The 27684-nt window shown below is 45.9% G+C and overlaps 2 protein-coding genes and 1 pseudogene across 7 annotated transcripts in view; 2 read left to right on the top strand and 1 right to left on the bottom strand.

The window, feature by feature from the left end:
• Positions 1 to 1043: 1043 nt before the first annotated feature.
• Fndc10 (fibronectin type III domain containing 10) lies at positions 1044 to 9703 on the top strand. 6 transcript variants are annotated; one of them, XM_085690200.2, is made up of 3 exons: positions 1044 to 2654; positions 4956 to 5047; positions 5412 to 9703. In XM_085690200.2, exon 1 carries the CDS (start codon positions 1246 to 1248, stop codon positions 1915 to 1917), a length of 672 nt encoding a protein of 223 aa, XP_085546326.2. In that variant the 5' UTR covers positions 1044 to 1245; the 3' UTR covers positions 1918 to 2654; positions 4956 to 5047; positions 5412 to 9703. The 6 variants fall into 6 exon arrangements, with proteins under 6 accessions (XP_085546326.2, XP_085546325.2, XP_085546324.2 ...); XM_085690199.2 differs by having other exon boundaries at positions 5154 to 9703; XM_085690198.2 differs by having other exon boundaries at positions 4956 to 9703.
• A 1714-nt stretch (positions 9704 to 11417) lies between these two features.
• On the bottom strand, positions 11418 to 13794 carry LOC125389630 (large ribosomal subunit protein eL33 pseudogene; annotated as a pseudogene).
• A 752-nt stretch (positions 13795 to 14546) lies between these two features.
• Positions 14547 to 27684, top strand: part of Ssu72 (SSU72 homolog, RNA polymerase II CTD phosphatase) — a 31958-nt gene continuing 18820 nt past the window's right edge. Inside the window, exon 1 of the mRNA XM_048417124.3 lies at positions 14547 to 14848. Within this exon, the coding sequence (XP_048273081.1) occupies positions 14769 to 14848 (80 nt within the window). The 5' untranslated portion in view covers positions 14547 to 14768. The remainder of the gene's footprint in view (positions 14849 to 27684) is intronic.

Raw genomic sequence — 27684 nt, 5'->3', positions numbered from 1 at the left:
TGAGACTGGGGAGACTAGGACATAGTCTAGGAAAGGGCTCTGTGGGTGTGTGGGATCGTAGGATCATATATAACACAAGAGGCAGGACCCAGTGAATATTTTCCTTTTCCTTTCCCAGGTAAGGTTATCTCGAAGGTGTCACCAGGGGGTCGCAATCCATAGGACGGATGGCGGAGACCCTCCTCACCTCCCTGTTCAATACACAGTGCTCCTCAACAGCAGAGCTTTCAGCACTGGGGGTTCCGGTTTCACCCCTAGTTAGGTCGGCAGGCCTAGCCAGGTGACCTGTGCTAGGGTACGACTGCAGTGATCCTGGAATGTGATCTTTCTTCCCTTCCATCCGTGAAGCAGCATAGCCACAGGACAAGGTGAGTTCTTTCTGTCTGGTTGTTTCGCGTTTTTGAGACTTCTCTCAAGTTCGCTAAGTAGTCAAGCCTTGACCTTCCTGATCCACCCTCCCAAGAACTGGGATGACAGGTTTATGCCACCGTAACCTCTCTAGGGTGCTTGTTTTATTTTTAATCTTGTTTTCATTGTGAGGATCTCACTAAATTACCCAGCTTGACCTTGAACTCATTTGGTAGCCTGGGTAGGCTCTCTCTTAAGCAGCTTGGATTCTATAGACCTGCACCGCATGACGCAGGATGGGCTTTTTGCGGGGTATTTTCTTTGGTCCTGGCCCTCTTCATGCTCCAAAGAAGGGAAGGAAAACCGATGGGACAGAGAAGGTCGATCCAACCTGCAGCTTCTCTTCAGGTGTGCAGTTAATTTCCACCAAGCCAAAGCCTTGCAGATGCCAACTGTTCCAAAGATGCAGGAGCTCAGAGTGAAGTTACATTTCAGTCCTTGAGCCTAGCCCCCACGGTCAGAGCAGGCGGGACCCCTTTGCTGGCCATGAGGTGCCAGCATCAGCTAGAGGGACCATCCCTCAGGGGTCCTCATCGACTGTTGCCAGGGCCTGTCCCTAGGTTAGAGCGCATCCTCTGCCCACGGTAAGTGGACTCTCGCGCCGTGGGGTGCGGTCCAGAGAGGGTTAAGGGGGCGGGGACGCGGGGCAGCCCCGCCTCTGCCGCTGGGTCCGAGAGCGCACTGGGCGTGGGCGTGGGGCGGGTAGGAGCCCGTGGCGGCTGAGGGCCCTGCGCGGGGCGGGTGCGGGAGCGGCTGGGGCGGCGCGGCCCGCGTGACCCTCCGCCGCTCCCCGTGCGCTCGCGAGCCCGCGCCCCGCAGCGCCGGCCCAGCCGCAGGATGCGCGCTCCGCCGCTGCTGTTGCTGCTGGCCGCCTGCGCGCCGCCCTCCGGCGCCGCTGTGGTCCCGACGCCCCCGGGCTGGGAGCCGGCTTCCGACGCGCCCTGGTGCCCCTACAAGGTGCTGTCCGAGGGCCCCGAGGCGGGCGGTGGGCGCCTATGCTTTCGCAGCCCCGTTCGGGGCTTCCGCTGCCAGGCGCCGGGCTGCGTGACGCTGGTCTCGGCGGGTGGTTCTCTGCGCGCCCACGTCCTGCGCAACCGCAGCGTGTTGCTGCAGTGGCGACTGGCTCCGGCCGAGGCGCGCCGCGTGCGAGTCTTCGCGTTGAACTGCTCGTGGCGTGGCACCTACACACGCTTCCCGTGCGATCGCGTGCTGTTGGGCGCCTCCTGCCGCGACTACCTGCTGCCCGACGTGCACGATAGCGTGCGCTACCGCTTGTGCCTGCAGCCGCTGCCGCTGCGCTCTGAGCTCGCCGCCACCCAGCCAGAGCTCGCCGAGTGCGTGGAGTTCACCGCCGAACCGGCAGCTATGCAGGAGATCGTGGTGGCCATGACGGCGGTGGGCGGCTCCATCTGTGTCATGCTGGTGGTCATCTGCCTGCTGGTGGCCTACATCACCGAGAACCTCATGCACCCGACCTTCCGGCGACCCAGTCTGCGCAGGCAGTCCTGAAGCGCAAGGCGACCCGCCCATCTGGGTTCCACCTGCCTAAATGTGCTGAGATCCTAGGCCCTTTCCCTGCTTCCCTCTCATTCTCTCTCCCTCTTTACGATGCCCATGGAGGGCCTAATGGAGACTAGCCCATGCAGGGACCTTGTCATCATCCACGACCTTGCCAGCCCCAGCTGGATGTCCGCTTTCCAGACTCAGGCCTCAGACTGGCCATGGGGCCCAGACTAGAGTGTCAGCCGCGTCCAGGGGTCTTCCCCATCTCTAGAGGCCTTTTCGGGCCGGCTGGAATATACAGTCCCTCTGTCAAGAGCCACTCACTGGCACCCAGGATCATCAACCTGAACTTTCTTCCCGTGCCAGATTGTCAGAGCTCGGTCGTGATCGTTGCCTGGTCACTTTGTGCTTTGCAGATGGGGAGGAGTGACCTCTGGATCCTGTACCCACCCCACCTTACCCAGTGGGCTTAGGTTAGCTTTGTGCCTTAGTTTCTCTGCCCCACTGCAGGAACCACCCATCATCCCTCTGCTGTCCATGGGGATTTGTGGCCCTGAGACTGGCTGGCTTATGCATGCTTCTGGCCAGAGTCCCATTGAGGACACACCATCTTCGAGATTTTCAGGAGTCTGGGGCAGGGGATCACAGGTCCTGTTTTGTCTTCCTATGTGGGTGTCCAAGAAGCCAAGAGCCATGATGTAGCTCAGCAGACTGGGCCCAATGTCCAGCTGCTGCATCCAGGGGTGAGTGCCCTCCACCTTAGGAGGCTGGGGATTCACCCTTTTCCTTTCGCTTGTACTGCCTTGATTAGGACTTTCCCGATGTTGTGTGTGTGTGTGTGTGTGTGTGTGTGTGTGTGTGTGTGTGTTGGGGTGGGACTGTTTAGGAGGACAGCTGAAGGGATCATGAGGGCTTTAAGGAAAGCTGCCAGCCTCGTCCAACCAGACCCTTAATTGTGGTCTGGATCCCAAGCCTCAACCAACTTGAGACCTCAGTGGCCACAGAGCCACTTCACCACCCCCTGTCCTTCTTACAATAGAGGGTGGAGAGCCTGTGATCTGCCCCCAGTGACGTTGCCCCTCCATCTGAATGGGCAGAGGTTGGCCTTGCCTACCTCCTGACACACACAGGCACCTGGCTGAGGTCACCCAGCCATCTGATGATATTGGGCACTGGAACGGGTAAGGCTCTGAGCACTGGACTTGACCCTGGCTATTTTCCCTCCACTCTCACCCCAGCGACCACAATGACCTGAGCCCTGGCTGGCAGCACTGTCCCCTACCTCTCTGTCTTTGCTCTGCCTGCTCCCCACGAGGCACTGGTCAGTTGCCAACATCTAAATGTCCATCACTCTCAGACCAAAAACACTGTCTTGCGTGTTTATTTGGGATGCTGGAGGGAAGGTGATGGGTGAGGGAAGGGAGGGTGGATTTAGTTCCTCCTCCAAGGGCCTCTCAAGCATCAGTCCAGTGGCTGGCCCTGAACTTTTCCTGGTGTCGATGGGTTGGGGATCAGCCCTAGGCAGTGTTCACTGAAATGATGATTTGACAGTTCTGGCAGAAGGACAGGTGTCCATGGCTTGTTTGTCCACCCTCAGACCTTGGGAAAGCATCTCTTTCTTGGTCAGCTGTACTGGGCATGGGGGTGGGGGATGGGACTGGCAGTGATTCGAAACAGCCTCAACATGCAGTGATGAGCCATTTGCACTGTGACAAGCAGCAGTTAGGCAGCTCCAGAAGGGGGTACCCTCTCCAACGTGGGGCTACTGTGTGAGTCACTCACTCTCCCCACCTGGAATGTCCTTGGGACTCTTGTGCTCCTGTGACCCCTGAAGAAAGCAAAAGCACAGGCAGGGATGAGCCAGCTCGGATGAGTGACTCATCTTGAGGGGGTGGGAGAAGGGTTGGGGGTGTAGGGATGTGCCTCCACTCATCTGAGGGGTGGAGGACATAGCAGGCTGTCTAGACAGCCAGGACAGAAATGGGAGGGGTTTGTGGCACAGCTGCTGTTCTTTGGGGACCTGGGCTGTTTATGAGGTGAATTCTGGTGTCTTCAGCCAGCATGGGCAGAAGTTGGTATTCTGGAAGTGCCCTATCTGCAGTTCCTTAGTGTCCAGCTTCTAGCTCCCTGGGCACAGTCTGGTGCTAACATTCTATGAGACCTCCTTAGTCCCTCGACAGGATTCAGCTGTAGCTCAGGGTTTAGAATGCTTTCCTAACAGTGAAAAGGTTCTGGGCTCAATCTCCAGCACTGTATAAATTGGGAACCATGGCAGACATCTGTACCCCAGCACTCAGGACGTGGAGAGTGGAGGATAAGCTGCTCAGAGTCAGATAGGCATGAAGGTGCATGTCCTTGATTCAGGAAATTGGCCAGAGGCGTGCAGATCTCTGCGTTCCTGACCATCCTGGTCCACAAAGTGAGTTCCAGGACAGCCAGGGATATCACACAGAGAAACTCTGTCTCAAAGAACCAGAAAAAAAAGTCATTCTCATCTATATGTTGTGTTAAAGGCCGGGGGAAAGAGAAACAACAACACCCCCCCCAACTTTTAGATCAGCCAAATGGAAAGAAATAAATTACGTCCATTTAATTATTGTCCAGGTTCCCCACAATTATGCCCCAGACAGAGCTATATCCCAGGCCAACTCTTGACATTTCCAGTATGATCCCCTAGGGGCATTTTGCACTTCTGCTGGAAACGAAACCCTCTGCTCTGCCTACCCTCCAAAACCCAGTCATGGCATGTGACCACCTTAGCCTACCAGGATAATCCGTAGCCATTTTCTTTGCATGAATTGAACCCCCATGAGGGGAGTGTCAGTGTTTCTATGGAATGACCAGCTTCTTCTAGAACCTACATATGCTGAGCTACACACAGAAGCCACCAGAAGCACTCACTCACTGTTACAAGGGCTTAGGACATCCTCCTAGTCAGTGTGGATTTTGAGCACTTAAATGTGGCTAGTGTGACTGAGGAAAATTTTGCTTTTGAGATAGGGTTTCAGTGTGTAGTCCTGACTGCCATGAAACTTGCTCTGTAGACAAAGCTGGCCTTGAGCTCCCAGAGATCTGCAGCCAGTGCCTCCCCGCTGCTGAGATTAAAGTGTGAGACTTCAACTCCTGAGTATTGCAGGTACGTACCACCGCTCCTGCCTGCCTTCACAGTTCTCTTCCTCCTCTTCCCTCTTTTCTCTCTCTCTCTCCCTCCCTAACTCTCCTGTTTTATTTTTTTGAGACAGTCTCTTGTAGCCCTGGATAGTTTCCAACTCATTAGTCAAGAATGAGCTTGAAGGGGCTGGAGAGATGGCTCAGAGGTCTAGGAGAACTGACGGCTCTTCCAGAGGTCCTGAGTTCAATTCCCAGCAACCCTCTGTAATTTGATCGAGTTCCCTCTTCTGGCATGCAGACAGAACACTGTATAAATAATAAATTCATTTAAAAAACTATTTTAAAAAAGAATGAGCTTGAACTTTTATCTTCCTTCCTTGACCTCTCAGGTGCTGAAGTAATTGATGGGCCACCAGACATGACCTTATACAGTGCTGGGTATCAGATCTAATGTTTTGTGTATAGGTAAGCATTCTACCAACTGAATTTCATCCCCCATCTCAATTTTGAAGTTTCTAGTTATACCTTCAGCTTCTCTGATTTTCTGTTCTACAAGGAATAGTTTACCATTAATCCCATCCAGTGCCAGGCGGTGGTGGTGCATGCTTTTAATCCCAGCACTTGAGAGGCAGAGGCAGTGGATCTCTCTGAGTTCGAGGCCAGCATGGTCTACAAAGCAAGTTCCAGGACAGCCAACGCTATTATGCAAAGAAACTCTGTCTCAAAAATAAAACAACAAAATCATGCCCAGCATATTTTTTCTATTTTACACAACATGTATCATAAAAAACAAATTAATAAACTTTAAAAATTAAAAAATTTAAGATAGGTATGGTGTTTTAAACACATATGCCCAGAAGCTGGAAATGTGGAATCAGGAGAATTAGAAGGCCAGCCTTGGCAATTTGAGACTATCTTAAGAACCAAACCACAGGTTGGTGAGAAGGCACACTAGGCAAAGGACCTGTCAAACCCGATGATCTGATTTGATTCCTAGGATTCACACAGTGAAGGAAGTGCACCAGTTTCTGAGATTGTTGTCAGACCCCTCCGTGTGCATGGTCCATGTGCACACACACAAAATAAAGGAATGTAAAAAAAAAATTAAATCTCTGCCTATGAGCCAGGTGGTGGTGGTGCACGCCTTTAATCCCAGCACTTGGGAGGCAGAGGCAGATGGATCTCTGAGAATTTGAGGTCAGTCTGGTCTCCAAGAGCTAGTTACAGGACAGACTCCAAAGCTACAGAGAAACCCTGTCTCAAACAACAAAAACAAAAACAACATACATCTCTGCCTATTGCCAAACATGGTGGAATAGTCACATGACTTCATCACTTTGTAGGCTGAGGCAAGAGGATTGCTTTAACCAGCCAGGATTACAGATAAGGCCCTGTCTATGCTGGGAATTAAATTAAGGTCCTTCTACGTGTTGGTCAAGTGCTTCTTCCACTGAAGCTGTGTCCTCATGCTCTCAGCAGTTTTTCTTCTTCCCTTCCTTTCTTCTTTTATTTCTTTGTTTATTTATTTATTGTTGAGACAAATCTCACTGTGAAGTCATAGCTGTGCTGGAACTTGCTAGATAGAGAGACTAGAACTGACAGAGATTTCCCCCTGCCTCTGCCTCCAGAATGCTGGGACTAAAGGCCATGTGCCACAATACCTGGCCCCTTGACATTTTCTTCACCCAAATGTGAAGAGTTTGCGTGAGTGCGTGCAGGCATGCATGCATGCATACACACACACACACACACAGGCTGGGCATGGTGGCACATGCCTGTAATTCCAGCACTCAGGAGGGTGAGACAGGAGGATTACAAATTTGAAGCTAGCTTCGGCTGCACAGTGAGACCCTGCCATAAAAACTCTAAAGGAAAAAAAAAAGGAAAGAAAAAAAGAAAACCCCTACTCTACTCTATCTGCAGGTATTAACTCAAGCAAAATGAAAGTATTTGTACGAATTGTTCACTCATATGAGGTATCTGTAATAGCCCGAGACTAGAGCCGAGACAGCTCAAATACCCATCTGCAGGTGACTGAACAAAATGCGCTATGTTTAAACAATAGAAAGCAACATGGCAGTAAGGAAACTCGGCATGGTGGCATGTGCCTTTAATCTCAACACTTGTGATGCTGAGCAAGTTCCAAGACTGCCAGGGTTACATAGAAAAACCCTGTCTCCAAAATAAATAAAAATTAAAGATAGGCACTGGTGATGTGAGGGAGAGGGTCAGGAACTCAAAGTAATTATCACATTTATGTCGACTCTTTTGTTTGTTTGTTTGTTTGTTTTTGAGACAGGGTTTCTCTGTGTAACAGCCCTAGCTGTCCTGGCACCAGCTCTTGTAGACCAGGCTGGCCTCAAACTAACAGAGATCCACCTGCCTCTGCCTCCCGAGTGCTGGGATTGAAGGCATGCTCCACCACCACCCGGCTCCTATGCATGGATTTTGATGCCAGCCTGGACTACATGATACTTTGTAACTCTAAAATACGCAGATTATAGTAAGAGGAAACACTGTTACTGCTGTCTGAGTAGTAGTGAGTTGCCTGGGGAGATGACTGAGTGTTAGAAGAGGGTAAGGCAGGAAAGATTACAAAGTGGTATGAAGGAAAACGTGTTTTGTTGATTTCACAGGTATAGTCATATATCTAGAAAGATAACAAAGTTTTGTTTTTTTTTTTACTTAAATGCTATATTTGTGATTTACTAGGTATTTGTCTTATTCTGGTTGTAAAACATTGTCCTAGCCAAACATGGTAGCATTTTAATCCCAGCACTTGGGGGTTTGAGGCCAACCTGGTCTGCATAGTGAGTTCCACACCAGCCAGGGCTACATAGAGAGACCCTGTCTTAATTAAAACAAAAAACAAAAAACAACTGTCCTCGGTTTGGAGAATTGGCTCAGCATTTAAGAACAATAGTTGCTATTCCAGAAGATCTGGGTTGGATTTCCAGCGCCCATGTGGTGGCTCACAACCATCTGTAATGATAGTCTCAGGGATTCTGATGTTCTCTTCAGGCTTCCGGGGGCTCCAGTCATACATACATAGACATGCATGCAGGCAACTCCCCCACACACACACCCACACACAGTTTTTCAGGTTAGGTTTCCCACATCATACTTTGAGACAGTGACGAAGTCCAACACCACAGTCTCAGTGGGTTGAGTACCCAATGTGCCCCGGGCTGTGATGTCACTTCAGCCCTCGCCTTCAGTACGATCTGGGAGCACTCAGGTGAAGACCTGTGAAGAGACAGTAGCTTTTGTTTTGCTTTCTTTAGGGATAGAGATCAAGTAACCTAGACTGGCCTCAAACTCTTTGTAGCTGAGATTAATCCTGAACTGATTCTACTGTGCCCACAACCTAAATACTGAGAGTATAGGCATGTACCATCCTACCCAGATTGGGACAGGTCTATGCATAGTAGAAGATGGGATGCAGATCGATGGCAGAACTCTTGTTCAGCATGTATAAGGCCCTAGGTTTCATGTATGTATGTGTGTGTATGTATATATGTATGTATTTATATATGAACTCCTTTAAGGCTCAGAATCTATAAGCAGAGCATATAGATCCAAAAAGAACATTCAGAAACATATGGGCAAGTTGAATGTGGTGTGGTGTTGGGGGCAGACAAAGGACAGTGGAGGAAGGAAGCAGGAGGGGAAGGCTTTCTGAAAGAAGGGGCATCAGTTCTACTCAATCAGTGACTAAGGTGACTGAGATAGAGCTTGGCAAGCAGGGCAGGTGTCTACTAAAGAGACAACGGATGGGAGCAGCTTGTGCACCACAGAAAAAGGCATGGGATGAGCAGGTATGTAGCTGCTCAGCCATTAAGTTCCAAGACAGAGCAGAGAGGGGAGAGGTTGGTGTCAAGACAGTGGCACACGCCTTTAATTCCAGCACTTGGGAGGCAGAGACAGGCAGATCTCTGTGAATTTCAGGTCAGCCTGATCTACATAGGGAGTTCCAGGGCAGAGCTATACAGTGAGACTGTCTCAAAATACCAGAAACAAAACAAAACTAAACAAAAAAACAACCAAGAGCCCAAAACAAAACAAACAATCAAAAAGGAACGCCACTCCTAGCAACAGGATTTTAAAATAGTAAATATTGTGAACGAGGGCAATGTGTCTTCATTCATCCCTCAAACCCCCAAGTCCTACAAAACAAATGAATGCTTCTTCCTTTTTTCTCTTAGGTTTTTTAGGGTTTCTCTGTGTAGCCCTGGCTGTTCTGGGTTAAAGTATTGGGATTAAAGGTATGCATTATCACCTGGCTCACATGATTCTTTATACTGTCCCCTTGACCATATCAGAGAGGCCCTTAAGGATTTTTAGCACCTGGTTTTAACAGATTCCCAAACTTTAGCACCGACAGATGGTGTGTTAGACACCATTCTGCCCTTAAACCTCGCACATGGGCCCTGACACCTACCAAAATAGAAATGAAGACGTGGTCCATAGTTCCAGAAAAGTCCCCAAGAAAAAGTCCCTAAATGTATTAATCTTGCTTTTTGGTTTCTGTAGTTCTGCTTCTTGCTAACTGGAATGTGCTAACCAAGATATGTGTTTTGTACATAAAAGACAAAGAGCTGTAAGGCTCAAGGCTACATGATTTGGGAAAGTTCTCTGTGCAGCCCCTGAGCAACAATAAAGACATTCGTTTTGTCACTAATAGTGTTAGTGTGTGTAACACCCGATTCTGCGTTACCCTCTCTGTACGGTTCGCGTGCCTCCATACCGATCACAAGTCAGGGCAAAGGCCTGGAGATTGAAAGAGAAACACACACACACACACACACACACACACACACACACGAGACCTGGGTCATTCGTCAGGAGCTGAATGCCACTTTATTCACCTTTTGTAGAGCTAATGTACTAGGGCCCCAATAAAGGAATTCCTTCCCAGCCGGGAGGAACCTGGCGCAGTAGGAATTCCTTTCCAGGCAGTGGGGAAACTGGCGCCTTGGGAACTTCTCCCAGGCAGGTGGGAAATTACCAAACCAAAGATGAAGCAAGGCCCTACAGCTAAATCACCAGGCTATGGCAGAGTGAGCCCAGGGACTAGCAGGAAGCTTTAGCTGGCTGACCAGAACTGTCCTGGAGACGCACCCCAGGGAGTAAGGGAAGACTGGGTCCTACAAGTGTGATGGTCTCTGGTGGGCTTTATCTCTCAACAGATTCTCAAACTTTTTCTTCTCAGAAACATGAAGAACCATGATGGCCGACTTCGCTATCAATGAGGATGGTGCCCCAACCACTAGGCTTCTGAGTTTCTTAACTTCCTTTCCGTGCCTACAGATCTATTGTCACAAATATTCAGACACAGGCAAATCCATGTCCTTGTTTCTATTTCATTCTGGAGAAAATCCGTGCATTTTAGTGAAATCTACAATTTAGTGTGAAGTGTTGCGAATATTTGGGCCGGGGGCGGGGGTGAGTTTACACAGGTCCAAGAAATGAAGACTCGGAGACACACAAGAATGAACGTAGCCTCTGCAGTAGCAGGGTCTCAGTCTCCGTGGACTGCAACTCCTTCCTTTCTCCTCCCTGCACCTTTATTTTCCTGTACTTACACTTTAGCTAGAAGATTTCCATATCTGAAAACAAACTGATAGAAGTTCACCAACGACAATACAATGTCAAGTGCAGACACCTGCTTCATGAGGTACCACGGTTTTCAGGGTTTGGCATAGGCTTTGTATCCGTGGGAAACTCTCAGTCAAGATTCACATACGACAACAAAAGGTATCTGTAAGTCAAAGGAATGCCTAGGGGCTGTGTGAAAACTCCAGAGCTAGACCAGGTATTGTAAGACTTTAAGACAATTCTGAAGCCATTTTTGACAATTCCAAACCCTCTCAGCCTCCATGCCTTAGTGCTTCCCCTCCTCCCCTGGGAACCAAGGACCTAACAGCTACACACGCACATACTCAGTTCCTGAACAATTACCCATACATGTATGTTTTGACTCAGTCCCCTGGAAAACGGGGTCAAAATGACCTCTTACCTCATCTGATCTGACAATAGCTCTCCAGTCAATTATTGGTATTAGCCCTTTTCAAACAAGTCAATCATAATTGTCAAGGAACAACCCCTCTTGTTTCTATGGGGCCTTCTCCTTTAAAAGTAGACTGTTGGGGTCTCTCGGCTTCCCGAATGCTGAGGGACCCTGTCATGATAGAATTAATAAAATCCTCATGCTTTTGCATCAGCTGTGGTATATGAGGTGGTCTCTGGGGGCGACTCCTTCTCGGTTTGGACACTAGAGTCCAACAGTATAACCCAAGGGGTTGCATAGCAAGTGGAGGCTGCTTGCTGTCCCACTGGTGCCAGGCCCTAGGGACATGCTACCATAGATCCCCCCCCATTTTTTCTGCACAAAATTTAATTTTTTTCTACTTTTATTTATTTACTTTTCATTAAATCCGGGATAGGTACAGCATCACACGGATTCTGTGTCCAATGGCCTTTGCAGGAAGGTTGCTTCGGAATTTGGCACGGACCATGCCACTGTTCCCATGGGCCCGAGTGACTTTCCCCCAGATCACTCTGGTTTTGTTCGGTTTGCCTCCAGGTGTCACTGTGTTGTTTTTCACTTTATACACGTAAGCGCATCTCTTGCCCAAATAGAATTCAGTTTCATCTCGGGCATAAACGCCTTCAATTTTAAGAAGAGCCGTGTGCTCTCTCTGGTTCCGGAGACTTCGCTTATAGCCAGCAAACGTGGCCTTGCGCCACAGCCTTCCAGACATAGTGTCTTCTAGAAGTCCTGTTCCCAGCAGGCCCCAGAAAGCGGCCCCCAAAGCTCAGCTGCCCAAAATTTAATTTTTTGAAGGTTATGCAGCCTTATAAAATATACAGCTGTTGACAGAGGTTTCTGTCCCGCCCAGTCCCTCAGCTGTTCAGTCCCAAAGAAGCACACAGAGGCCTCGGTCAACAAAGGCACCAATGTGGACAATTATATCCCCATAAAACCTGAGAGAGCATGGGATGTAATTCTAGACACAAAAGAACAGAGTTAAGCATGGCTTCTTGGTAGCAACATTTTCTCAGGTGGGGCTCTGTTTGCTAGAGGCAAGCATATCTCATTTAAGAGAGGCTTCCTGACTCAGCTTGAGTTGCAAAAACCTTGTAACTCTTTTAAGAGCCCCCCCCCAAAAAAAACCCACTTAAATGGTGTTTATGAATAGCAGACAGCATGCTTCTTGGTGGTGGCAGAAACCTTAAAACTCCATAGAGTTGTGGCAATAAACATGGCTCTTGCCAATACCTCCATCAGGAAGCTAGACTCTTATAAAGCTAAAGAATGAGGTGGATTTAACCGTCAAAGTCATGGCTCCAATCCTAGCCACATCGCTTAGCAAATAAAAGACTCATGTGCTAAGAAGAGAAGTATACAGTAAAGATAGATTCAGATGGGGAAAAAAACCTCTAAACGATTTAGTGTGTTTAAAAATATTTGTAGACTTGGTAGAGAAAAGAAAAAGGATAAAGCCCTTAGAGAGACTGAGACAGACACACACACAGAGAGAGAGAGAGAGAGAGAGAGAGAGAGAGAGAGAGAGAGAAAGAAAGAGAGAGAGAAATTGGGTGTAGTGGCACACACCTTTAATCCCAGCACTTGGGAGTCAGAGGCAGGCAGATCTCTGTGAGTTCAAGGAAAGCCTGGTCTACAGAGTGAGTTCCAGGACAGCCCAAAATACACAGAGAAACCCTGTCTCAAACACCAAAAATTAAAAATAAATATAAAGGAATAGAGTTTAAAATAAAGTTATGTAAAGATGGAAAATGAACAGAGAATCTGGATACTGTATGTTATTGTATTGTCTGAATTGTTTGAGGAAGGGACAACAGCTGCTAAAAGACATCTGATTATAAATGCTGCTGGATTAATCCAACATATATATTTTGAAAATTCTTTGACTTCAAAATTTAAGTCAAAAGATATGTTATACTGGAGAAGAGGTTTTGCTTTTTTTCCACAGGAAATGAAAGGCTGTGGGTTCATTCTGGGTTAAGAAAACTCGGGTTTGATCAATGAAGACCCCCTAAGAAATCTCTGATAGGAGTGTATGGTCCAGATGTCTGAGTTCTACATCCAATACAGTTTAAAGACTGCTGCTTGAGATGATCAAGCCTCACAGCCTATTTTTCTATTTATCCAATTTACAATCTTACATAAGTAGGCCAAAACACATTTTTTAAAAAGTAAGGCAGCCAGGCGGTGGTGGCACACACCTTTAATCCCAGCACTTGGAAGGCAGAGGCAAGTGGATCTCTGTGAGTTAGAGGATACCCTGGTCTATAAGAGCTAGGACAGGACAGGCTCCAAAGCTACAGAGAAACCCTGTCTTGTAAAACAAAACATAAATATATATCTATGTGTATATATATTATACCTGATTTCATTTCTTCACCCTCTTTAGGTCCTTTTGACTGAGTTTTTTTAAAGGAGTTACAATCTTCCTGGTGTTCACTGTTGCTGCCTCCCCTTGTTTCTCCTCTTATTAGCTGAGGACACAAAGCCTTATCTATCCTGGGGATCCAGATTCTCTTCCCATAGCAACTTGTCAATCTTAGGAAAAACTGGAGTGCCTAGACAAGCCGTCATTGGCTGTCAGCTAGGAAAGGTAGGGGCTTGGTGCCTTGTGCTTAATGATCTTTAAATGTGTCTCACAGTAAAAATGGACCATGTTTTGTTTCTTGTAGCCCAAACCTCAAGAGAGTTCTCAGAATCTCCAAATCACCCATTCACCCATCTAATACCCTTCCCACAGTCCCACCCCTTCTTTTCTTGACAATTGGAGATAGATAAAGCAACAGGGCAAACAGGCTACAAGCTTATCTCTCTCTCTCTGTCTCTCTCTCTCTCCTCTCTCTCACCTCTCCCTCCCCTCCCCTTCCTCCCTCTCTCTCTCTCTCTCTCTCTCTCTCTCTCTAGAAAACCCACGTATCTGGTTTTTGGGGGTCACTTAAAAACCCTGTTGGAGTGGTCTTGAGCATCTCTGGGGGTGCGGTCATCATTTAGCAGTCTTTCTGAGATGTGGCAGGTTTGAGAGATGGGAGAGGAGGGGACTTGTGGTGGAACTTCCACCAGCACATTCGAGACTCTTTGGGTATATGGATGCCAGGGGCTGGGATGAAGCTTCCACCGGAATCTTCTCATTATCACTTATATGTTAAAACTTCAAAGGGCTCTCCAAGGGAAACGAGGAACTTCCGGAGGAAGAGAAACTCGTTATAGAGACGGGGCATAAACAAAGTGCTGGCGCACAGATACATTTCCGACGTTGGTGGAGCGGCCACGGAGGAAACCAGATTGAGAGGGTTTCCTCAGACCATACGAACCGCCCGAAGTTTCCAATATTGCGCAGGCGCTCCGTCCAGAGTGTCATCAACGGCGAGGACCATGTAAGACGCCCCGGACGCATGCGCGGCGGATGTCACTCCCTTTTCCGGCGCGGGTCCTGTGACGTCAGACGCTGGTATAAACGGCTCCGAGCATCGGCCTTAGCTACCCTCGCCTTAAACTCACGCAGCGTCGTCCGGTCGCTCTCCCGAGCCTGCTGCAGTGCGTAGTGCGTGTCCGGGAAAGCAGCGCGGACCTCCGCACGTATCTCCGTCGCCCTCACTTCCGCGTTGCTGACTTCCGGTTTCCGCCATCTTCCTCGGGCGGAAGCCGGCTTCTAGGTGGGAGCTCCATAACGAGCGCAGTGGGTAGTGCGATCGGTGCTATGCCGTCCTCGCCGTTGCGGGTGGCGGTGGTGTGCTCGAGTAACCAGAATCGGAGTATGGAAGCACACAACATCCTCAGGTAGTGCTCCATCTGCCTTCCGCCCCTCTCTCCTTTTTCTCCCCCGCAGATTCTTGCCCGGGTCCTGACTGTGCCGGGCCCCGAAGGTCGGGCCACGCCCGACTTTTACAGGCTTTTCCACCCCTCAGCGGACTGCGTGCGCGCTACGCCCTCCTGTAGGGTAAGCATTACAGTGAAGTCGGTCTCAGAGCCGAATCGTTCGCGGTCACAGGAGCGTCAGCCCCAGTAAACCCGAGAGCTGGCGAGCCATTCGCGGCCTGTCTGAATGCTTGCCTCAGGCAGCTCCGGTACTGGACGGAGAGGCCAAGGTCTTCCGTGCTGCGAATGGTGCCCAACGGTTATCTTTCCCGTGTGTGTCGTCCTGCCACATTCACTGGAAAGCTCTCAACACGTCAAGATGGAACGAGTCTGGAAGCCACCACCGTGACCTGAGTTGTCACCGTCAGGGATTGTTTGTTGTTGTCAACGTTTGCAAGTCTCATGCACAAGCCGCCACTCCCACCCCGTAACTCTAGGTAGTAATTTCTGGAACACACAAATTCATTTGGGTCTGTAGTACCATCTCATATTTCCTTCCGAATTCACTTGTGTCTAATACGGCATTCCTCTTTGATTTTGAAGATAAAATACTCTTCAAAATCTCTTGACAAAATGAGAAACCGATGCAATTCATTACAGGTAAAATATTATGGTATAAATGTCAACTTTGATAGTACAGTAGAAACATCTTTTTCTCGTTGAGTTAAATATTTGTTAACTTTTGAGATTTTTTGTAGATTTTATTCTTTGACAATTTCATACCCTTTTTCCCTCCCAAGACAGGGTCTGTGTGTAGTTCTGGATGTCCTCGAACTCGATGCGTATACTAGAGTGGCCTGAAACACAAGAGATTCGCCTGCTTCTGCCTCCCCGGTTCCCAAGTGCTGGTATTAAAGGCGTGTTGACTGTCTTCGATCTCACCCTTCACCTGCCTCCCTACTGTTGGGATTGCTAACAGGAGTTTGCCACCACACCAAACTGTCTCATGTTTTCTTAGAGAGCCAGGGTGCTGGCTGCCGATCACCTGCAAATTCTAAAATTTCACTCTTCCTGGTGTTTATCACATAGATCAGTGAGCAGTTCTTAGCCTTCCTAATGCTTTAATCCTTTAATACACTTCCTTATGTTGTGGTGACCCCCCTCCCCAACCACCAAATTTTTTTTTTTGGTTTTTTGAGACATGGTTTTGCTGAAGTTTTGGAGCCTGTCCTGGAACTAACTCTTGTAGATCAGGCTGGCCTTAAACTCACAGAGATCTGCCTGCCTCTGCCTGCCAAATGCTGGATTAAAGGTGCGCATCACCACCACTGCCAACCCCCCCCAACCAAATTTTATATTCGTTGCTATTTCATAACTAATTTTGCTACTGTTCTGAATTATGGTGTAAATATCTGTGGTTTTCTGATAGACTTAGGTGACCCCTGTGGAAGGGGTTAGGAGCCACAGGTTGAGAAACATTGACATAGACATAGTATTTACTTGGTAGCTTTGTTTGTTTTGCAGGTGATAGCATGCTTTGAATGTTACCAACCTGGATTACAAAGTGTAAAGCCAACCTGGGCTGTAAGACCTGGGACTCCAAAAAAAAAAAAAAATGTGGTGCGGTGTCTTATTTCAGTGTAAACTTCTGGATAGGTCTCTTAGTCTTCTCCTGTTTCTCTCTTGGCCAAGGTGACCTTGAACTAAAAAAATTCATCTTGCCTCGGTGTGCTAAGATTATAAGCATTTGATGCTGCACCCAGCCTCTGAGTTATCATCTGTACACAGATAGTCTCAGGTCCTCGTGTTCATGCGGCAAGCACTGCAGTGACCGGTCTTTCATTACCCCCACTTTTCGTCTCATTTTACACTGTAGCCCAGGTTGGGCATGAAGTTTTGGCGCTCCTGCCTCAGCTACCTCCGATGCTAGGACTACAGATGCAGTCCGCTGTGTTCTGCACTCCCCCCTTTTTGCATTTTTATGAATTCAATTTAAATTACATTTATTCATGTATAAAGCTATCAGTAACCAGAGAGTCTAGGCAGCAATTGATTTTTTTTTTTGTTTTCGTTCTATTAGACATCACGTGATTTTAACTTCAGCCACAACATTCTGTGTGAATATCTTTGTACAGCTTTTGATTACTTTTCTAGCATAAATTGCTAGAAATGAGATTATTGAACCAAGTGGTTGGTATATTCCACATTCTTAGTTTTTAAAGATGCTTTCCAGAGTAGTACATCATCCAAGTCCCCATTGCCTCAGTCTCAGTATTCTTTAAGACCAAAATAGGGCTTCTCTGTGTAATAGCTCTGGTTGTCCTGGAACTTGCTTAGCAGACCAGGTCATCAGGCTTGACAGATCCCTTTACCTAGTGAGCCATCAACTGTGTTTTGGTTTTTGAGATAGTCTCAGTCTCCTTGGCTGTTTTAGAACTAGATCCACCTGTCTCAGTCTCCTAAATGCTGGGATTAAAGGTGTGAAGTTCTAATCCTGCTGCCTCCACCTTCCAACTGTTGAGATTATGAATTTGAACCACCCTGTCTACCTTAAAGTTTATCAGTTTGTTCTTTTAGATGCTGGCCTTGAACTCACAGAGATTCCCTGCTTCTACCTCTCAAGTTTTGAGACTAAATATGTGTGCTGCCACCACCCTGCGGTGTTCTGGCGCACACCTTTGATCCCAGCACTGGAGAGGCAGAGACAGGCAGATCTCTGAGTTTGAGGACAATTTGGCCTACAGAATGAGTTTCAGAACAGCCGAAGATACACAGAAAAAACCCTGTCTCAAAAAGACAAGCAAAAAAAATATACTTCAAGAGGACAACAGGCTGGGCAGAGATAGTACACATCTTTAATTCCAGCAAAGCGAGTTCCAGGACAACCACCAGTACTACACAGAGAAACCCTGTCTCTAAAGCCAAGACAGTAAGAAAAGAGGACAACAGGCAGAGTCTCGACCGGAGTGCTCTCTACTGCCTTTTATTTATGGGTTGCTAAGGCAGAAAGGTCTAACCCTTTAATTTTATTATTAGCCAGACTTTAATTCCGTCTGTAGACTCAGTAGGCTACACTCCTGGTCCTGATTTTTTTTTTTTTTTTGCCAGCATGTATGCTTATGCACTACTTGTATGCCTCGTACCCTCACAGGTCAGAAGGCGGCATTGGGTCCTCCCAGATGGTTGTGAACCACGGTATGGGTGATGGTATTAGAACCTGGGTCTCCTGAAGAGCAACCAATGTTCTTAACCATTGACCGTCTCTCCAGCCTTTTTCTCTTTGTAGTCATGTGTGTGCCATAGTGCCTGGCCCACAAAAGCTATAAGTTTAATTATAAAAAACTCAAAATAAACTGGGATACAACTCAGATAGAATAGCCTAGTATGTCCAAGGTTATGGCTTCAATCCTAGCACACTTCATAAACAAAAGAAGAGGAAGCTGGGGGACAGCATAGATCAGTAGCATGCTTATCTGTTATACACATAGCCCTGGCTTTGATTCTTAGCATCCCATTAAAAAACTCGGTGTGGTGACGTGTGCCTATAATCCCAGTACTTAGGAGGTAGAAACAATAAAATTTGAAGTTTGTTGTAGGCATTAATTACATAGATAGTTGCCAAGCGTGAGAGAGACTGAGACAGTCTATGGTAGATAGCCAGGCAGTGTGAAGCCTGGCCAAGTATGTTTAAGTCCCAGGGTGGGAGAAACAAGCTTAGGAGAATTGGTCTGGTGAGTGCCTCTGCCAGGGTTCTTTCTCAGAATTGTTGAAGTTCATCTTGACAAGCGTGTGTGTATGTACTTGTAATGTGGGGGTGTTTGGATGTCAGTGTCAGATAGCTTGTTACTCTAACATACAGTTTGAGACACAGTCCTAGTGGATCTGGAGCTAACCAATCGGCCAGGCTGGCTGATAGCAAACTCGAGGTTAACTACTATAGCCACCTTTTCTAGCTGCTAAGATTACAGCCAAATACAACCGTAGGCAATTGTTGGTTGGTTGGTTGGTTTGGTTTATTTAAAGATATTTTTATTCTTAATTCCTTTGTGTATCAGTGTTTTGTTTGCATGTATGTCTGCTTTATGTGCATGTATAGTCCATGGGAGAAAATAGGAGCCTGAGAAGACTCCAGAGAACTGGAAGTAAAGGAATCAGCTATGATCCCAGAAGTCCTTGATTTGTGGTAGACTGTCTGATGCAGGTGTCGTAGTAAGCATATGCTGTGGGTCACCAGAGTTGTGCCACCCTGTAGCTGGTAGCAGCTGACCCAGGATTTGAACATAAGCCACTTTGAGGTGCTGTGGATTCCTCTCTGTTCTTAGAACATGCTATCCATAGTCTTTGACATGGAGGTAGCATAAGTGGTCTCTGCTCTATGGTTTTTGGTTCTCGATATACTGTAAGAGAGTGAACTAGAAATTGTTTAGGTGCATAAAGAACTTGGAACTGGGCTGGAGAGGTAACTCAGGCTGATCTTCCAGAGGTCCTGAGTTCAATTCCCAACAGTCACATGGTGGCTCTCAACCATCTGGTGCCCTCTTATGGCCTGCAGTTGTCCATGCAAGTAGAACACTATATTCATAAGAAATATATATTTTTTTAAGACAGGATTTCTCTGTATTTTTAGAGCCTGTCCTGGAATTAGCTCTTGTAGACCAGGCTGGCCTCGAACTCACAGAGATCCGCCTGCCTCTGCATCCTGAGTGCTGGGATCAAAGGTGTCTGCCTGGCTAAATAAATTTTAAAAAAGAAAGAAAACCAAAACTTGGAACCAATATACTTATAATCCCAGCATTGGAGAGGTTAAAACATAAGGATCACAAACTTGCTGTCCTCCATAATGAGACCCTTCCTTGGAAAAAAAAAAAAAAAAGCTGAGTGTGTTGATGCATACTTAGACAATTGCCCTATACTGTAGGTAGAATAGGGTGTTGAGTTTAAAGCCCATGTGGGCTGTATAGATCCTGTTTCTTTTTTTCCCCATTTATTTATTTATTTGGTTTTTCGAGACGGGGTTTCTCTGTAGCTTGTCCTGCAACTTGCTCTTATAGACCAGGCTGGTCTCGAACTCGCAGAGATCTGACTAATTCTGCCTCCCATGTGCTGGGATTCAAGGTGTGAGCCATTGTCACCCAGTTTAGACCCTTTTTCTTAAAAACAAACAAACAAACAAACAAAAAAAAAAACGGGTAGTGGTGATGCAGGCCTTTAATCCAGCACTCAGGAGGCAGAGGCCGATGGATCTCTGTGATTTCAGGCCAGCCTGGTCTACAGAGTGAGTTCCAGGACAGGCTGCAAAACTACACAGACAAACCATGTCTTGAAAGTCCAAAAAAAGAGAAAAAAAAAGGCTACAGGTCTTACAAACATGCCTCCCTGAGAACATGTGTACTTTCACAGCTTTTAAGGGACTGTCAGCTAGCTTTTGTTTCATTCCTACAAAAGTAAAGTTAAGACCAAGAATGCTAAAGAAAATGGACTTCTGTTTAGCTGTGAATGGTGAGTACGTCAGACTGAAAAGTTACTGACTAAGCAGGACAATGTCTTGGGAGTGAGGCACTTCTGTCCGCCTGAGAGCCTGAGTTTGAGTCCTAGGACCACGTGGTAGAAAATGAGAACCAACCCCTCACAGCTTGTCCTCTGACCTGTACATGGGCACATGCTAAGTAAAAAGTAAATGTAGTTAAGTGTATTTAAGAATTTATGTGCCTGGCATAGTGGCATACAACTTGAATTCCAGCACTCAAGAGATACAGGTAGGTGGGTCTTGGGGAGTTTGGTCTACATAGCTAGTTCTAGGCCACCCAGGGTTACATGGCAAACAGAACCAAAAAAGTTTAGAATTGTCTTCTTTACCTGTCTTTGTAGGTGAGAAATAGGTAGAGCCTGTACTTTTGAATTTTTCTATTGATAGCATAAATTTTGTCAAAGTATTTCCAAGGAGTTTTACTTTGTGTTAGTTGATGTTTTGTGCTTGTGACAAATGACTAAGAGATCAGGGCTTAAAGTTTCAGTTCATGGTCATATGGCTGTGCTGTTTTTGTCCTGTGGTGAAGACGGGCATTGTGGAGGGGACATAATGGAGTAGAGCTGCTCATCTCTTCACTGGTGAGGATAGGAGACATTATTCATGGTGATTTATTTTGTCCAGCTAGGCTCTGCCTCTTGTTTCTTTCCTTCTCCCCAGTAATGTCATCAAATTATGGATCCCTTATATTAGCCCATCGATGAGGTTGGAATTCTTGAGCTTTCTTTTTGTAGACAGGCTGTCCTGGAACTTGCTCTGTAGACCAGGCTGACCTTGAGCTCCTGCCAGTGCTGAGATCTGCCTGCCAATACTGGGATTAGAGGTGTGCGCCATCACACTGGTCCCACACCAAACCGTCTCACCAGCCTTGAAACATTAGCAGACTGGTGGCCTGTGAACAATTGATTTGGGTTCTACAGAGGTGATGTCACCAGCATTTTAGAAATCAGACTGATAGGCTCTGGTTAATCTTGAGTAGATGACAGGGTTGTAGTACTTACTGTTTAGAGATGTACTTGCTTTTAGAGGCAATGGATTCGGGATTTCAGTCTCCCATTAAAATCATAATTTAAACTCTCATCATTCCAAAACATTAAGAGTAAAAAAAGAGTCAAAAAATAATCAGAACCTATGCTGACAATTTGAACGTTTTCTTTGGTATACATGTTAGTATTTTACTTTCAGTCTTTGGTACAACAATTAACTTTTTTCCTTAATGTAACATTTTCTACAACAAATTCACTGATAGATTTTTGATAGGTGTGAAAGACATTTATTTTTCTGGAAGATTAGGCGGAACAGTTAGTTACCCTTCATACAAAGCTGTTGGTTGTCAGTATTTTTATAGCATTTATTGCCTTTGTGTAAGAAGCAGACTGTCACCATACAAAATGGGCTGTTGTGCCAGTTCAGAAGCTTCAGAGAAAGAGCTTCTGTTGCTAATTAGCCTTTTTGCCACCTGGGAAGAGCTTTTGGGGGAAACAAACTGCATTGCCATTTATTTTTAAAAAGGATGATTAAAAGTAATAGTTCAGAAAATTGGACGTGGGGAAGCACGTTTAATGTGCTGGCTGACCATGCAGGCAGCTCTTAGACTTGCAGCCACATCAAGACTAGGTCAGGTTGTTTTGGAGGTGATGTAATTATAGGAATATAGATAGATTAAACTGGACAATGTTCCCTGTGGAAAATCCTGCACCGACCTTACAACCCTGTAGGTACTTGTGGTCATATCTATCCTGCCCTCTGCAATGCTTTTGGGGACCTCCTTGGTCTGTGTAATGGTTATGTTGTGTGTATTTGAAGCGCCTTTGATTACCTGAGACTTCAGCCTTATGCCACAGAGCCCAGCTCTGTGTCTCACTTTTAGTACTTCAAAGGAATGACCAAAAACAAATGAGCCTTATGCATCCAGGTTTTAGGTTTTGCCATTTTTTAAAAATTTTATTTACTTTTGGTTTTCTGAGACAGGATTTTTCTGTGAAACAGTCCTGACTGTCTTGGAACTTGCTTTGTAGACCAGGCTGGCCTTGAACTCACATAGATCTATCTGCCTCTGCCTCAGCCCTCCAAGTGCTGGGATTAGAGGTGTGTACCACCCACCCGGCGCTTTTCCCATTGTTAAAATGATCCTAGTGGATCACTTTAGAGTGGGACATTTTGGGCAAAGTGATCTCAGCTCTTTCTTGTTTTGAACCAATTAAGATGACTTCTCTAATGGCTCAGTGGTTAAGAGCACTTGTTGCTCTTCCTGAGGACCCTGGTTCAATTCCCAGCACCCACTTGGCAGCTCACAACTGCCAAGACACCACACACAGACATACATACAGGCAGGACGCCAATGCACATAAAAGTACATTAAAAAAATTTAAAAAGATGACTTCTTGAATACCTGATTAATTCATACTTGGTCGCAAGTGACTTTGTAAAATGGTAGCTTTACCTCGTTCATGTCTGTGGAGAACATACAAGGATTTGGAACAGAACCTCTCCTAATCCATAAGAGCATAATTCAGCTAAGGGCATAATAGCTTCTAGTCACTTCAGACACAAGACTCATAGAGTACTATTATTTTCTAGTCTGTGTAATTCTCAGTCCTGTTACAAATCTTTATCGTGCAGTTTTTATAACATGTAGGACCTTCTAAGGCTGCCCTTTCCAGAGTGATCTTTCCCTCTTGGTCACTGCCATTCATTTTCGTAGTGTGATCTTCCTTTTACAATTTGTTTTTGTATATATACATTTTGGTTTTGTTTGCTTTGTTTTTTGAGACAGGGTTTCTCTATGTGGTCCTGGCTATCTTGAAACTTGCTCTGTAGATCAGGCTGGCTTCAAAGTCACAAAGATCTGCCTGCTTCTGCCTCTGGAGTGCTAGGATAAGAGGAATGCACCACCATGCCCTGCTCCCTGCTTGAGTTTGTGTTTTGCTTTTTGTGGTGTAGGTCTTATTTGTCATTCATTACATGTTCTATTTTGAAGATTTTAGATTTGAATTTTTATGTTTTGCTTCCATGTGTATCTCTGCACTACATGTGTGCCTAGTGCTCACGGAGGTCAGAAGAGGTGCTGGAGAGACGACTCAGGTGTTGAGCACTTATTGCTGAAGAGCATTACTCCAGTTCCAGGATGCTTATGATACATACAGATGCACAGATGCACAGAAGCAAAATACTCATGCACATAAAATAAACTTATTTTTAAAAAAAAAAAAAGAAGAAGAAGAAGAAGAAGAAGAGGGCATCAGATCCCCTGTGAAACTGGAGTTGTCAGTGGTTGTGAGCCTTCATATGGTGCCAGGAATTGAGCCTGAGTCCTCTGCAGGAACAAATTTTCTTAACTGTAAAGCCGTCTCTCTAGACCTCATCCTTATTTTTTTTTTTTTTTTAAAAAAAAAACCCTCATTGGGGGGCTGGAGAGATGGCTCATCAGTTAAGAGCACTGCCTGCTCTTTCAAAGGTCCTGAGTTCAATTCCCAGCAACCATATGGTGGCTCACAACCATCTAATGAGACCTGGTGTCCTTTTCTGGTCTGCATGCAGACAGAGCACTGTATGTATAACAGATGAATCTTAAAAAACAAAAGACTTATTTATTGGCTTGAAGAGGCAAGTCTTTGTCTTGTGAGCCTTAATCCCAGCCCTCATGGAGAACACACCAATGGTAGGTGCTGGAGGCCACAGTTTGGGTGTGTGAACAACTGAAACAGGACTACAACATCAAAGGGTGTGAGCGTCAAATCAGCCTAACCTGATGGTGCTTCTCTGGACCCTGGGCACCTTCAAGGTGTGTGCCACCACACCTCATTCTGGTTTGTTTTCGTGAGACACACCTTCTCATTGCACCTTATCCAGGTTTGTAAGGACATTGTTTCAAATTTAAATTACGGGGACCTTCTGCTTTGACCCTGTCTGATGTCTGTGTCACCTTTTCAGTTCTGACGAACACCTGGTGTTTGTTGCTTTCTGACTCACTTTTTGTTGGAACATTGGAATTTTTGTGTTTCCAGATTAATAGCTCAGGCATGTGTGGACTCTGGGTTTTAATGATTCTCTGTTTTAGGTTGTGTTCCTTATGTGTCATTCTGTATAGTTCAGGATATTCTAGAAACACAGGAACAGACCCAGCTTTTTTATCAACCTCAGTGACCTTAGCTGAGGTGTCCCAACTTAAATATGAACTGCTTTATTCAGAAAATTTACTCATTTGTTTGTTTGTTTAATTGAGGATTTCTCTGTGTAGCCATGGCTGTACAGGAACTAACTCTGTAGACCAGGCTGGCCTCAAACTCAAGAATCTGCCTGTCTCTGCCTCCTTGAAGGCTGGGATTAAAGGTGTGCACCACAGCACCCAGCTAGAATTATATTTCTTTCTTTTTTTTTTCTTTTTTTCTTTTTTTTTTTTTTTTTGGCCAGGTTTCTCTGTAGCTTTGGAGCCTGTCCTGGAACTAGCTCTTGTAGACCAGGCTGGTCTCGAACTCACAGAGATCTGCCTGCCTCTGCCTCACGAGTGCTGGGTTTAAAGTCATGTGCCACCACCGCCTGCTAGAATTATATTTCTGCTTTTGTGAACTCTTTGTAAGTGATATGTAGTGATATAGGACTGTGTTGCCTGGCACCAGCTCTCTTTTATTTAGCCCTCTCTTCTGCTTCTTGGAAACAGTTCTTGGAGATGACGGTTAGACCTGCAAAGAACTCTGCATAGATTTATAACCAAGTGGTTTGTTGGCTTCTGACCTTTGTGATCACAGGCAGCACTCTGAATACCTTTTCTGTGGCTTTGTGTCTGTGTCTGTCTGACTGGGTTTCTATAAGTGAAGTTCTTAGGTGTGGACTCATTACTGACTTTGTGTGAAGTCCACAGTCACTTATTTACTTTATACCTGCTGCATGCTACCATGTGATACTATCCGATTGGTCTTTCCCAGTTTCTGACTCTGTAAGAAGTGACTCAGAGCCAGGTGGTGGTGGCGCATGCCTTTAATCCTAGCACTTGGCAGGCAGAGGCAGGTGGATCTCTGTGAGTTTGAGACCAGCTCTACAAGAGCTAGCTCCAGGACAGGCTCCAAAGCTATGGAGAAACCCTGTCTCGAAAAAAAAGTGACTCAGAAACAGACATGAGTTTTCTTTCTTTCTTTTCACCCCTCACTTTATAGACCAGGCTGGCCTTTAACAACAGATCCACCTGCTTCTTTCTCCTGAATTCCAGGATTAAAGGTGTGTGCCTCCTCGCCCAGCCCTGTCTGTATTAATTTTTTTAGGGTTTTAATATGTATTATAGTTAGGTACAGCCTCAAATTTATGATCCTCCTGCCTTAACTGGTGGTGTAATGGGTTCTCATCACTGCCTCTGTCACCTTGGCACTCCCTTAAATGGACTAAGTTGAAAAGTAGTACCTGCGTGTTGTTGTGGAAAATTATTTGTTTAATGATGTAAACGTGTGTTGCTTTTGTTTATGCTGAGTTTGCTTAACTCTGTCAAGCTGTGATTCTTTACCTGTCTAAAACACCTGATGGTCTAATACACAGCTGAGCGGCAATAGCAAGGCAGTAAAAAGGACAGGCAGGACCGGCAGGCACCAAGTGTAAACGGGAGAAATCTGGAGCGGGGAAGGAGCAAGGGGAGGAGGACTTTAAGGGCCTGCTGGCCACCCAGCCAGCCATGGAGTAAGAGTGAAAGTACCATACACAGAAGAGAAGGAAAGAGCCCAGAGGCAAAAGGTAGTCAGGGATAATTTAAGAAAAGCTGGCAAGAAACAAGCCAAGCTAAGGCCTGGCATTCCTAAGAATAAGCCTCCATGTGTGATTTTACTTGGGAGCTAGGTGGTGCCCCCTCAACAGAAGCCAAAAAAAACCCCAAAAAACAAAAAACATACAACAGCATGTTTTGTTTTTCTCTTGTACATGACATAGAATATTTGACGTGTAAGGGTCATTTCTTTCCCAGTGATGTTATGCTTGTGTTATTGTCCCTTCTGTGGAATTTTTAGTAATGTTACTTTTGTGGTGGATGAATCTATAGTAAGCTTGGTTCTCAGCACACCAGATGGTGCAGCATTCTTACCCAGTTTGACAATCAGAGATGTTTAAAATAATTCCACATGTCCAGAGTTAAACAAATGAAAAGAAAAAACAGGAGAATTGTGTATGATGGCGTGACTTCCAAACCAGCCAGATGTTCGTTCTGAATTACATGTTGGCTTGAGCTACACAGTGAGATCCTGGCTCAAAACAACAACAAAAATACAAAAAAGCTTTACATGGTGATGCTTGTTAAAAAATCACAACTAGCTAGGCGTGGTGATACAGAACTGTAATTCCAGCACTAGGGAGTCAGAGGCTGTTGGATTTCTGTGAGTTCAAGTTCGTCCTGATTTATACAATGAGTTTTAAGGCTACATAGTGAGATACTGTGTCAGTATTAAAAGCAGGGTGGAAGGGGCTATAATAAGAATTGCATTTGGGGAATTGGAGAGATAGCTCAGTGGTTAGGAGCATTTATTGGTTTTGCAGAGAACCTGAGGTCAGTTTCCAACATCCATATAGTGGTGTGCAACCATCTGCCACTCCAATCTAGGGAATCCACCCCGTTAAATTTTTTTTTTTTATTTTAAAGAATTACACTTTTGGGGTTGGAGAGATGGCTCAGAGGTTAAGAGCACTGACTGCTCTTCTGGAGGTCCTGAGTTCAATTCCCAGCAACCATATGGTGGCTCACAACCATCTGTAATGAGATCTGGTGCCCTCTTCTGGCCTGCAGGCATACATGGAGACTGAACACTGTGTACATAATAAATAAATACATCTTTAAAAAAAAAAAAAAAGAATTACACTTTTGCTGCCAGCCTGGTCTGCAAGAGCTAGTTCCAGAACAACCTGGGCTACACATAAAAACCTTGTCTCAGGGGAAAAAAAGTTACACCTTTGTTCAGTTTTAAAAGAAACCAGGTCAGCCAGGCTTTGTGGCACAAACCTTTAATCCCAACATTTGGGAGACAGAAGCAAGCCTTTAATCCCATCATTCTAGAAACAGAGATAGGTGGATCTCTGTGAGTTCGAGGCCAGCCTGGTCTACAAGAGCTAGTTCTAGGACAGGCTTCAAAGCTACAGAGAAACCCTGTTTCGAAAACAAACAAACAAACAAAAAGTTTTATTTCAAATTAACTTCTGTGCATGTAACCTGTTGTGATAAACTTAAAATTGTGGTTATCAGTAGTAATAACAAGTCCTCTGATCACACATAAGTGTCTATGTTTTGAGGCACTTTTCTTCTCTTGGTGCACATGTAGTTTGC

This window comes from Myodes glareolus, chromosome 6 (assembly GCF_982192425.1).
Source record: "Myodes glareolus chromosome 6, mMyoGla1.1, whole genome shotgun sequence".
NCBI lineage: Eukaryota > Metazoa > Chordata > Mammalia > Rodentia > Cricetidae > Myodes > Myodes glareolus.
The sequence above is the reverse complement of the archived record's forward strand: the minus strand, read 5'-3'. Positions and strand labels throughout refer to the sequence as shown.